Raw genomic sequence first — 12,909 nt, forward strand, 5'->3', positions numbered from 1 at the left:
TAGCAGATGTACAAGCTCGCAGCGTGGCACAAAGTGACACGCAGTGAGCTTGTATAGCTCTGCTATTTTTGAATAGCTAACAGGATCAAGTGGTTAAAATTATATACATATAACTACTTTTGCTGGGGACCCCCTGGAATGCCCCCATGGACACCTGGGGGTCCCCGGACCCCACTTTAAGAACCATTGCAATAGATAACAAGACATGCCATGCATAGTGTGAAAAAAGAAAAAAACGTTTGTAGTCAGCTTGCTGGTGAAGCTATAGCCTTGAGAGAACCTTGGCCTATTGAGATGGGTCCATGAAGATGGACTGAAGAAATCACTCATTCCTTTTCATCCGATCATAACTGGAGAAACAGGAAGGTGGGGTCAAATCTGACTTCTCTAGCCATATCAAGCCTAGAAGCATAGCCTACTTTATCATCAATTATTTTAATTAATGGCACCATAATTTACAAAATGCATATCATGATAATTGAAAGAAGACTTTAAGCTAGCAACTGAAATCAAAGTATTTATGACAATGTTTAATAAAGGTAATACAGTCAAGTGTAACATCCGGTCAAATGGCATGACACATCTTCTGCAACCAGCAGGAGGGGAAATAAATAGCGACACCTTCTAGGCCATTAATGAGAACTGCAGCGGTTTAACGAATTAGCTTCATTATCAAAACCGGATCCATACCGCCTGGTTGTAAAACACCGGAGGCACTGTAGATTGGAGGAATCGAACACTAGTCTCTAGGGTCTAAGGTAACTGGTAGAAACTTTACCCCAGCACGAACCGGATGCTCCACTATACCCAAGTATTTAGGTTCAGAGAAAACCAGAGAAAACATGTTACAGATGTGTGTGTGTGTGTGTGTGTGTGTGTGTGTGTGTGTGTGTGTGTGTGTGTGTGTGTGTGTGTGTGTGTGTGTGGTCTGCTGTGACCTTATCTGCCCCGTTCCATCTGCATGACCTCCTGGCATCTCTCTGATGACCCCGTCTATTTCCTAATGGCTCTGAAACATCTCATGACTCTTGTGTGTGTAGACAGACAGACAGACAACCATGCTATGGAACTGTAGCATCTGCTTTATGAGGCACAGCTGCAGTAAATATCATCCCACACAGACCTTACAGGTCACGTTATATTGCCTTGGATAACATTCAGCACACGCGTGTGTGTGTGTGTGTGTGTGTGTGTGTGCGTGCGTGCGTGCGTGCGTGCGTGCGTGCGTGTGTGTGTGTTTGGGAATAATAGAGGCATTGAGTGCCTCTTCCATCTAAAACAACTGAATTATCATTGGGTTTTGACAGATGGTGTTGAATTAGTGTCGGACTCTTAACCCATTAAAACCAAGATTAGATTTTAGCGTTGGCTATTCAAAAATAGACCTACAAGCTCTACAAGCTCACAGCACAACTGTTTGTTTTTTTAAACATCTCAAAAATGTTTGTTTTTTTATAATTTTGCATTTTTTAACACAAATCTTCTCTTCAGGTGGTTCCTGGCACAAAACATTTTCAAAGGGGGGTCCGCGGCCAAATATCTATCAATTTGGGGGTCCTTGTCACGCAAAAGTTTGAGAACTACTGTAATAGAGGCTTTGAGTGCCTCTTCCATCTAAAACAACTGAATTAGCATTGGGTTTTGATAGATCGGTGTTGAATTATGCCGCCTTCACAGAAAAACCTTTTCCATTTGGACAACAAGAAAACCATTTCTGAGGCACTCTGCTGCTGCTGTGCCGTTTCCTACAGCCTAAAATAAATGTGGGAACAGGGGGATGAGGTTTCCCATTAGGACCTGTTGTTACACTTCCCCACTGACTGTCCCATTATGTGCCTGTTGCACTCTGGCTAACCTCCGTTGCACCGCTCTCCTTTCAGAGTTTCCACCAGGCTCCGTTCAGCCTCTCTACACAGAAGGATCGAATGTTGAACGATTACGTATCATTCCTTTATGCGCCTCTGCTAGGCAACGCAGGGCCGGCTTCACTAGTCTCTCACGCCACGTTTTACGTCCAGTGGTGGAAAGTAACTAAGAGCATTTACTCAAGTGCTGTACTTTTTCAATACAGTATAGCTACTACTCCACTACATCTCAAAAGGCAAATATTGTAGTTTTGAATACCGGACTTTTACTTATAACAGCAAGTATTTCTACATTGTGGTATTGATACTTAGCAAGTTAAAAATTGTGAGTAGTTTTTCCATCACTGTTTATGTCTCCTCCTAAGCAACAGTCAAAACAAAACGACCCCGAAAAAAGAAAAAGAGGAGGAATAAGGAGAAAAATCGTTAAAAGGCCATTTTGAAAGTCGATGTCTTACTATGCCAGCCGAGGGGACACAGACCCATCTCATTTAAAAATCATTATGGTAAAATCTAATTTGCCGGGGATTTGTTTGTCATAATGAAAACATCCCTGGGAGAGTGCACATGAGGTCTGCTGATGATGGCATAAACGCTGAAATTCAATCATTTACTCCATGGAAAGAACCAATATGGGTTTTTTCGTCATTCGTCTTTAATGTTCCTTCGGCTAAGTTTCATACATTTTGTTAATGGATTTTGAGTCGTTTTCGTTTCAGGATAAAAAGCAAAGGAACAAAAAGCGGGTTCAAACTTAATTTGGGTTTCTAAGATTCTAACAGTCTAGCCATGGAAGAAGTTAAAAGTGTCAAAATTGTTTATCTTGGAGTAATGTTTTATCAGAGGTCTGCGGTGCACATTTCTACGTACAACACGATTCAACACAGCAGAAATGGGTCTTCAACAGGGGTCTAGGAGTTACTACAGGGGCTGCCAAATCTTTCTAACCACTTAGCATCCCTATACCAGTCAACTTAATTTATCTACCAGACTTTTATAAGCACTTTGGTTCTCCCTGTCCCCTTTTTCTGCATATTGGAAGTTCTATTATGTTACATGGACCTGACCACCTGTACCAAGGACGTAACATTTAATTGCACTGTTGCACACATACAGATATATTTTTTTGTGGTCCAAAAGCCAAAAATAAACGGAACTGCAGAACTGAATCCTCAGGGAAGAAAGCATAGGAAACATGTTTGTTTTTGGATCATTTTAACCTCAATAATCCTCCCCATTCCCTCATCCAAACATCCAAACTCCTCAGAGGAACAAAGGTCAGCAAAGAGCCATACGGCCTTACAAAAGGTCAGCACAGAACCATAAAGCCTTACAAAGAGACATTATTATCTGCACAACCATCGTATTTTTAGTATGTGGCCGTAGAGTGGATGAGTTGTGTGTGACCAAGACAGTACAGTACAGAGCGCGTGTGTTCAAAACCTGTAAACTTCATTTTGCTAATTCTGTACTAATCCAACTAACCCTGTTTTTAGATTACTAAAACTAACTTCCTATTTCAGTGGTTCTCAACTGTTCTCGAGACCTAGATCAGTGGTTTTCAAAATGGGGTTTTTGAGAGATCCCCCTCCAGGGGTCCTGAAGGGGGGGCGGGGGCTATTCATGCAGCTTCAGGCATTTTGTGACAGGCAGCTCACCTGACCTTGTTCCACCAAAATTCCGACTCAAACTCGGGGGAAAATGCATTCTACTATGCTGCCACCAAAATGTGGAATAGCCTTAAAGCCATTAAAGATCTCAACTTAATTACCCCTCTAGTGTGAAAGGGCTCAATTTTGCCAGCCCCACCCCCCCATTGACTCCCCAAGTGGATGACAAAATCAAACACCTGATTTAGTCTGTAAACTCTTGGACGCAGTTGACTTAGTTTGTGTTGGTCAAAGACTGAAATGTGCAGCTACTGATGAGACCGCTTGTTGAAGTCTGAAATACCTTCATCAGCAACAACGTGCACAGTTCTGAAACATGCTCAAGAAGTTAACCATTCATTTTACGGGTGATTTCACAGCTAGAATGAAAACCAGCAGCAATCTCCATGGGTGGAGTGGAGAGCTATTCTAGCTTACAGTATTCTGTTCAGTCTTAAGCTACAATATAGTGTGACTGAATCCTGAAAAGTAACAGTTTTGGACATGAGGTTTCCACCCGACAGAGACTATATGTCATACTGATCAAATTGAGTCCAATTGACCACAATGGAAACAAGCCCCCTGGGGCTTTTTGTGTTATCTTTTTAGCATAACTTTTGGACTGCACTACAACAAAGTTGTTAATAAAGTATTCATTCAATCAATCAATCAATCAATCAATCAAAACAGGCACCACGGCAGAGCGACCAACCTGCTGTCTCTTTTCGATCTCCAACTTCATGCGCATGCTCAGGCACCTCAGTGTGTCCTGGAAGGTCTGTCGGAGTGTCCTCTCCATCAGAACCTTATGGAAGGCCCCCACCACGCTACCACACAGGAACACCACTGCATTGGACAGAAGCTGTAGAGAGAGACACACATCCATCAGAACCTTATGGAAGGCCCCCACCACGCTACCACACAGGAACACCACTGCATTGGACAGAAGCTGTAGAAAGAGACACACTGAGGGTCTGAAACCTCTATTTTTGACATGGGCATTCCCAGTGGAAATCAATCACATTTCCCTGGTAGTGCCCCTTACTGTACAACCCAACTGAGCTACACAAAGGGAATTAAGAAAGAGACCTGAACTTTTGCTATGCAGATGCCAACAATCTTATACATTTGTATTATTATTGTTTATATCATTTTCTTTAAAAAAAATGCATCTTAAAATTTTCCACGGCCCCCCAATCAAAACCCCTGTGTTAACATACAGTGTCACAAGTATAAAATCAGTACCTCAGATAAATAAAAGGTCTAATGGATCCCATCCTACATACTGTACATGTTTAATGTCTGTGAGTTAAGACTCGTCAGTATGTAAATATAAAAATAATGTTTAAATATAAAAAGATAAAGTATGAAGTCCTGGTCATAACAGAGCTGAGACAGGGTTTCAAGAAAGGAATGGGATTGGACTGGGGGTTGGAGGGCTTAGAACTGTGGTTCCCAAACCTTTTAGCTCGGAACCCAAAACGGAAAGATCTACAAGCTCAGCTTGTATTTTCATCTGCTTCTCTAACATAAAAAAATGTAGATCACATTTATGAAATGGGTCCCAACCCACTGTTTGGGAAACACTGCCCACTGAGCATTTTTGGGGCTATTAGACGGCCAAAATATGTCTAAGGGCTAGGCTAAAACCGGGTTATAATTGGTCTAAAAGTGAAAGTTTTTTCAACGTTGATTAGCTGTTTTTTACGCGTCTATATATAGACCGTCTATATCATAGCCGTTGAAATGACGTCTATAATATAAACGGTCTAAATATAGACGCTTAAAAAACAGCTAATCAACGTGTAGGCTAGGAATAGACGTTGAAAAAACTTTCACTTTTAGACCAATTATAACCCAGTTTAGACGGAGGTCTAATAGACAACTATGGCTCACTGGGTGGCTTAGAGTAACAATGTTGTTTTTGTCCAAGAATATTAAGTTGAATGGAAAACAGATCCGAAAATGACAAAATGTTATTACGCTTGGATGATGTGGACGTTTCTTTTCTTTTTAGTTTTGACACCTGTGTTTTACTACTATGTTTACATGCACACACCAAATCAGATTACTTAAGTAATGTGGTTACGGCAGGAAATCAAATAACGTGGTTAGGTGTGTTGTTAGTGTGATTTCTTCAGTTTGGTCAGAGCAAACCTATACCCCTCCCAAAATTATAATTATGATAATCATAATACATACAATTTATATAGCGCTTTTCTGAGAACTCAGTCGCTTTACAAAACAACAAAATCAAACAACTTTATTTGGAAAAACTAGTTAAAAGGTTAAAAGCTAAGTAAATGTAAAAAGGGGGGAATTAGGATTCGGTAGGGAAAAGTCTGAAAAGGTGGGTTTTGAGTGTGGTTTTAAAAAGGATGTGATGTCAATTTTCCCCAAGGTTTTTAATATCCACCTGCTGTTGTAAACAAAGACAGACTGAGAGCAGATTGTGAAGCTTTTCAGGATTGTGAAACTCGCAAATCAAAAACCCTTAGCAACTGCTGCTTAGGTAACGCAAATGTTTATATAGTTGTTGTCGGGCAGAAACCTCTTAAATTTCTCATATTTTAACTTTTCGTGTTTTTTTTCCATAAATTAAAGCCTTGCTTGATCATACTACAGCGTCACACAAAAGTATCAAAAGTCGCAGATCCACAAGCTCGAAGCGCACCGCACAGCTACTGATTTAGAAGGCATTTGTCGAATCAGGCGCAGGTCTTAAAGAGTTAAATCAGTCGTGGTGACTGATAACTTAACTAGTGTGGATTGGGCTCTGTTAGAACTGACCTGTTGGGCCAGGTAAGGGACGGTCTTGTTGTGGTTGAAGACGGTGAGGCGCAGGGTGAGGACCAGGATGTGGGACAGGGAGGAGATGACACTGAGCACAACAGCATACCACAGCTGGAAGGGCAGCATGGTGTACACCGTGAAGATGATGAAGAGGAAGAACGGCACCTATAGACAGACCAGGAGGATAGACAGTAAATCATTGCTGTCGTGGTGGAAACCTCATTATGTCTAAAGACTGTAACTTTTCAGGATTTCAAATTCAAAAATAGCAACGATAGAAGCTATTGTGTTGGCCTATACCAGTATTGATTTCATCAACTAAAACTATAACGAAAAATGTCTGTTGACTACCTTTTTTCACTAACAAAAACAAAATAAAAACTAAGCTATGATGACTAAAACTGTGACTAAATATATTGACAATTTTGTAAACAAATAAAAACTAGTCTAAAATGTTTGGGAGGGACTAGTGGAGAAGAGATCCAGTAGAACTAAGACAAGTCATCATGGATGCTCGTGGGTGTCACAGACCAAAAATAGTTGATCTACAAGCTCACAACGCGTCGCGGCATGACGCGTTGTGAGCTTGTAGATCGGCTATTTTCGGCATGCAGCTCAGTGAAAATCATTTCGATGCCATCACAGCCTGCCAAAAAATATTTTAGTCGTAGATTTAGTCGACTAAAATCTTATGATATTTAGTCGACTAAAAGTAAAGCATTTCAGGTGACTAAAATGAGACTAAAATTAAATCAAAATTTGCTGTCAAAATCAACACTGGCCTATATACCTGGTCCCAGGGGAGGATGAGTTGCCCGCTGAAGATGAAGGTGTATCCCATGGTGAGGTGTGTGGCCCACACCACCAGGCCCAGGTGCCTCCTCCATCGCTGGGTGAGGGTCTCTGTGCAGACCAGCACGAACACAGCCAGGAACACACACAGGCTGCAGCTCACCACACTCACAAACGCAGTGTGGTCCTCCGCACTCTGCAGGACACACACACACGTTTGTATTACTATACTGTTGTGAGGACATCCTCACAACACAATTCAATTCAAAGGAGCTTTATATAGCCACAGCAAGTGTCAAAATATAGTAAAAACAGTCGAAAATGGGGAAAGTATACACGGTTGGAGGGGGTACAGCATCGTGTAAACAGAGCTTTGTCACCTTGTGTCGTTATATAGTATGCTATATGTACAGGTTGTAAAGCTTTTTGAGACGAATAGCAGTAATCTTTTGCAGTCACTTTGGGACAAATGGCAGCATTTTTTTCTCAAAACTATTTAAATAGTATACAAAAAAAGCCTCAGATTTAAAATGTGTTTAGGGTAGCAGCTCTGTTTATATGTGCAGTACTGTAGGTCTAGAGGTCTACTCAGTACAGATACTCAATGGTTAGTAGTCCTTAGGGTGGTTGTATTCCATTGGCTAACCTTCTCTTATCGCAACAGTTCACACATCTTGCTGCTGTGTTCGCACATTGCTGTATTTCTCCCAGTAGGTATGGGAGTTTTTTGTCGCTGGTCATGTTTTCAAACTCACTTTGGGTTTATGTAATCTGTGGGAAGTAATGTGTCTCTGATGTCTTGGTATAGTGGGCAGGTGGTTAGAAAGTGTAGAATGTGTTTCCGCACACATTTTGTGTGCAGTGGGTGCATAGTCTGTCTTCCCTCGGGAGCGGGGTCTGTCTGTGGCGGCCTTTCTTTATTTGCAAGGCTGTGTTCACTGAGTCTGTACCTAGTCAAGGCATTCCTAAGTTTTGGGTCGTTCACCATGCTCAGGTATTCTGCCAATGTGTATTCTCTATTAGTGCTAGATAGCATTACATTTTGCTTTGGTTTTGGGTTGTCTTTTTCCAGTACTGTCTGTCAGGTAGCTTTCTTTAGATTTTCTTATAATCTGGTCCAATGGGTTTTCCGTCTGTTAGTTCTGCTTGTGTGCTTAACACACACAGGCTGCAGCTCACCACCACAAACACACTCTGCAAGACATACACACACACTTGTATTGCTATACTTGTGAGGACATCAACATTTTAGAACGGGAATTTTACGAATGCCATTCGTACAATTCTTTCCATTTTTAACCGTAACCCTAAAGCCGAAAATAGCAGATCTACAAGCTCACAACGCATCACATATCTGCTATTTTCAGTGGGTGACACCGACAAGGTTAAACCTATAAATGCCTAATCCTAACACTATCCTGAATCTTTCACTAATTGTAATCCTAGCTCCAAAAAAATATGTTTTAAGCAGAAAACAACCATTTCTCTTGTGAGGATGAGGAAAATGGTCAAATTCTACTATACTTGAGGGAACATTTGGCCCTCGCAAGTACAGTAATACGAGCGTGAGCTCGCACACACACTAATAGTCCTGGCAGACCAGAGAATATGGGAACAAACGGAGGATGAACTGTAGGAGAAAAGGTTGTAATGGTGAGGTATTGGTTATGTTTGGACGAAGGGACATAAACGCACATGCATGCACGTGCGCACACACGCACACACACTCTAACCCATTAAAACCTGGAATGCAGCTGTGTAACCACTTAAACCATTATTTTACACTTAAAACCCCTAACCCTAAAACCCTGCTATATTTTTTTTATTGTGAAAATGTGTGCAAAACCTTTTACTCAAATATTTGCTTCTGGGGACAAAATATTTTGAGATCGGGTTGGCGGCCACATACATATAATACATATACATATAATACACATAATTTTGGGTGGTCCTTAATATGAGAAAGTTTGAGAACCACTGATAATAGCAACATAGGTTTTTCAGAAAACCTTAATCTAATGGGTTGACACACTCATATTTTTAAATTGGAGATTGAAACAAAACAGATGTCAAACTAAGCACTGGGTTTAAAGAGACTGACGTATTTTCTTCTCTTTCCGTGTGCAAACTAAACCATTTTTTTTTCTGCTGTAGAAGTCATGTGAACTCTTCTCCTATACTGTAGTGACTCAGAAGTATCATTTCAACCAACAGATCCACACATGCATTCAGTAGAACCTAATTTGTTATATACACGCACACACACACACACACACACACACACACACACACACACACACACACACACACACACACACACACACACACACACACACACACACACACACACACACACACACACACACACACACACACACAGTTTGTATTAATGTGTTAATATTCTATGCTCTGCTGATGAATTGAATACACAGGACCATAATGGAAACAAGTCCCCAGGAAGAACTAGATTCCTTTCCGGAGGTTGGCACCCCCCTCATTCTACTGGGTGACTTCAATCTACCTACTTCAACCTACACTATTATTACTGTTTAGACTGATTATAGGTTCTTGGTTTACCTATGAGCCTAGATGACTATTTCTATGCATTATGTATTACCTCGTGTTTATCCTGCTTACTGAAAGTCGCTCTGGATTTGGAGCGTCTGCTAAATGCATAAATTGTAAATTGTAGAGCCAAAGGACTGAGTTCCAGTACAGCAGGTGGGTGTGTGTGCAGTGCGTGCATGGTCATGTGGGTGTGAATGAGTGAAACAAACAAAGGAGAAAGCGAGAAAAAGAGTGGGAGGCGGAGAGAGAGAGAGAGCTGGAGGGGAAGTGATAAAAAGAGTGAGAGAACGTCGGAAGGTTAGAGGCAACGGAAGAAAACAAAGGATGAGAGCGAACATGTGCCTGAAAAGGTCGCGCGTCAAGCATTCTAGTTGCCGTGGCAACGGTGGAAGTGCTAACACTTTTGGGCTCAAGAGTCTCATATCAGCCTTTCTTTCACTTCTGGCCTGTCAATCAAACAGCAGCCAATCCAGGCGGAGGAAAAGTGGACAATTGCAGTAATACTGCCGAGAGACAGTGATGCCAGAGTGAGAGAAACAGGCAGACAGGTCCACAACAACAATCCTGAAAAGCAACAGTTTTGGACATAGGCTTGGCCTCCATCCCCATCATTTCAAAGGGCTATTCCTACATCCATTCTGGAGTTTAATGGAATTCAAATGCCTACAAAAAAAGGCCCTCAGCACCTTCTCTGTTGCCCAATCCTAACTGTAGTTAAAATGTCATTTTACTGCTTTGGAGGTGGGCTGCTTTGGAGGGCCACTTGGGAACAATGGGCTTGGCCTGGATTCCTGTGCACCGCTGCCTTTCATCAGGTGTCTATGAGTGGCACTGGAGACAGTTATATAAGTTGTCAGTGACCTCCTGACAGCTGCTCAACCTCGAGAAGCCCGGAGGGTCAGTGTGGGTTTACAACACTACACTACACAACACAACACAACACTGCGCTGCTGACGTTGGAAGACATTCCCTCTGAACTACACCAAACCCCTGGCAACTATACAGCGCCTTTTCACTGTTCACCTTCTCACTGTGTGTGTGAGAGGAAGAGAGAGAGAGAGAGAGAGAGAGAGTGAGAGAGAGAGAGAGAGAGAGAGAGAATAGACACACAGTACTTTTAAAAGATCTGTGAATTTGTTTTGTGTATGTGTGAGCGATGATCTCTGCGAATGATCTGTGCGTGTGTGTGTGTATGTGTGTGTGTGTGCGTGCGTGCGTGCCTGCGTGCATGTGTGCGTGCGTGTGTGCGCGTGCATGCGTGCATGTGTGTATGTGTGTATGTGTGCAACTGACAGTGACAGCGGTGGATTCATTTAATTGAATAAAGAGATATGGAGAAATCAGCATACGAGAGAGATCGATAAAAGACGAGGGACAAAAGACAAACTGAGAGAGACAGAGAGACCAAAGACAGACAAAGACTGAGAGAGACAGAGGGACAGAAGACAGGCAAAGACTGAGAGACAAAGAGAGTGATGGAGCAGCAACAATGGCAGGAAGGTGACGACAGATCTTCCTACAGAGCATAGTAACATAATCTGTGATGGCACAGGCTGCATTTTCCACTGGGTGGACGGGGAGGGCATAACCTGACCCATGCAGGGTATGAATGCACTGTAGTTGTACCCCATCGCCATGCCAACATCAACAGTGCGACAGCTAATCGTCGGGAACTCGCCGAGGTCCCGCCCCTTCCTGTCGGTGATACAATAGCGGCTTTACGCCGAGGCCAACAAAAAGGCACATGGACCGAAAAGACACGCAGACACACGCACAAGAACGTTGAGAGAGAAAAGCACACACAGCCATTCCTTCCGTTGCACATGTAAACCACACCCTTGATGTTAGATAAGGTAGTTTATCGGAATAAGAGCGAAACGTGACACACCCTCGGGTGCCTCGGTCCACAGACTCCCATTAGACGACCCCAGCCTCTTCTCCTCCCTTCCTCTCCACATACTGACCACTTAAGCCCTATATAGTGCAGTGGTTCTCAAAGTGGGGTCCGGGGGACCCTCAGGGGTCCTTGAGAGAGTTCCAGGGGGACCCCAGCAAAATGAGGAACAGTTTAATTGCATGTCTGCGGCTAGACGTTAGCCCAATGCGACAATGTATAAAACAAAAACTATTCAGATTCACTCTCTTCACCTACAGAAAGTTGTAAAATTATATATTACATCACAACAAGAATGTATGTTATCAAAAGTTATGGGGGTCCCTGGCACAAAACCTTTTCAAATAGGGTCTTCTGCCTAATAGATATATCATTGTGGGGGTCCACTCCTGAACACTATATACTTCATCGGTGTGCAATGAATAGCGGAAATATGCGGGAAATGCTATTTTGTGAACTTCTGAGGTCTGAGGACCGAAACGTCCACTCTCTGTGTCACTTTATTTTCACCATGTCACCTTTTGCACTTTTGTAAGTAAAGAATTTGCATCTAAAGAGCCTCAGTTTTCATACTTTAGTGTGCGAGACCCTTCTTTTTGATTAGGGACCCTATGAATGACATGCCCAAACTAGTGTCACAACAAACAGCCAGATGATGATGATGGATCTACAGCACAACGGTGTCTTGTATGTGCTAATTTCCCTTATCCCTGGCAACCCCCTCAGGGCTCACATTCCTCTCATTAGGGCAATAATTAACAGGGCTTCTCTGTGTGTTTTTGAGCGTGTGTGTGTGTGTGTGTGTGTGTGTGTGTGTGTGTGTGTGTGTGTGTGTGTGTGTGTGTGTGTGTGTGTGTGTGTGTGTGTGTGTGTGTGTGTGTGTGTGTGTGGTCATCTGGAAGTGGAACTGGAAGGGATTAGTGTTCCCCTGTATGTATTAATGTCAATTGTTGATTAACTGAATACATAGGACCACAATGGAAACAAGTCCCCAGGACTTTTTTGTGTTATCCTTTTAGCCTAAATGTCTGACTGTACCTCATGTTGTTTACATTTCTGACTAATAAATGATTCAATCAATCAATTCATAGTCCACAAACTCTTGCCTCGTTCATGCATATGGAAGGCCTCCACTGGGGTCCGCAGAAACTGCAATGATGCAATGTGTGTGTGTGTGTGTGTGTGTGTGTGTGTGTGTGTGTGTGTGTGTGTGTGTGTGTGTGTGTGTGTGTGTGTGTGTGTGTGTGTGTGTGTGTGTGTGTGTGTGTGTGTGAGTGTGAGTGTGTGTGTGTGTGTGTGTGTGTGTGTGCGTGTCTGTCTATTTTGACAGATGCTAGTTATATATATA

At 42.4% G+C, this 12,909-nt stretch overlaps 1 protein-coding gene across 2 annotated transcripts in view; it reads right to left on the reverse strand.

The window, feature by feature from the left end:
* The window catches only part of adcy7 (adenylate cyclase 7), a 50,597-nt gene that overhangs the window by 36,808 nt on the left and 880 nt on the right, over nt 1-12,909 (reverse strand). For both annotated transcript variants that reach the window (XM_084059924.1, XM_084059925.1), the window contains exons 2-4: nt 7,098-7,295; nt 6,305-6,472; nt 4,227-4,376 (exon numbers count right to left, since the gene is read on the reverse strand). In XM_084059924.1, coding sequence (XP_083916050.1) covers nt 4,227-4,376; nt 6,305-6,472; nt 7,098-7,295 — 516 coding nt within the window. The remainder of the gene's footprint in view (nt 1-4,226; nt 4,377-6,304; nt 6,473-7,097; nt 7,296-12,909) is intronic.

Source organism: Gymnoscopelus microlampas (genome assembly GCF_963454915.1).
Source record: "Gymnoscopelus microlampas genome assembly, chromosome: 1".
NCBI lineage: Eukaryota > Metazoa > Chordata > Actinopteri > Myctophiformes > Myctophidae > Gymnoscopelus > Gymnoscopelus microlampas.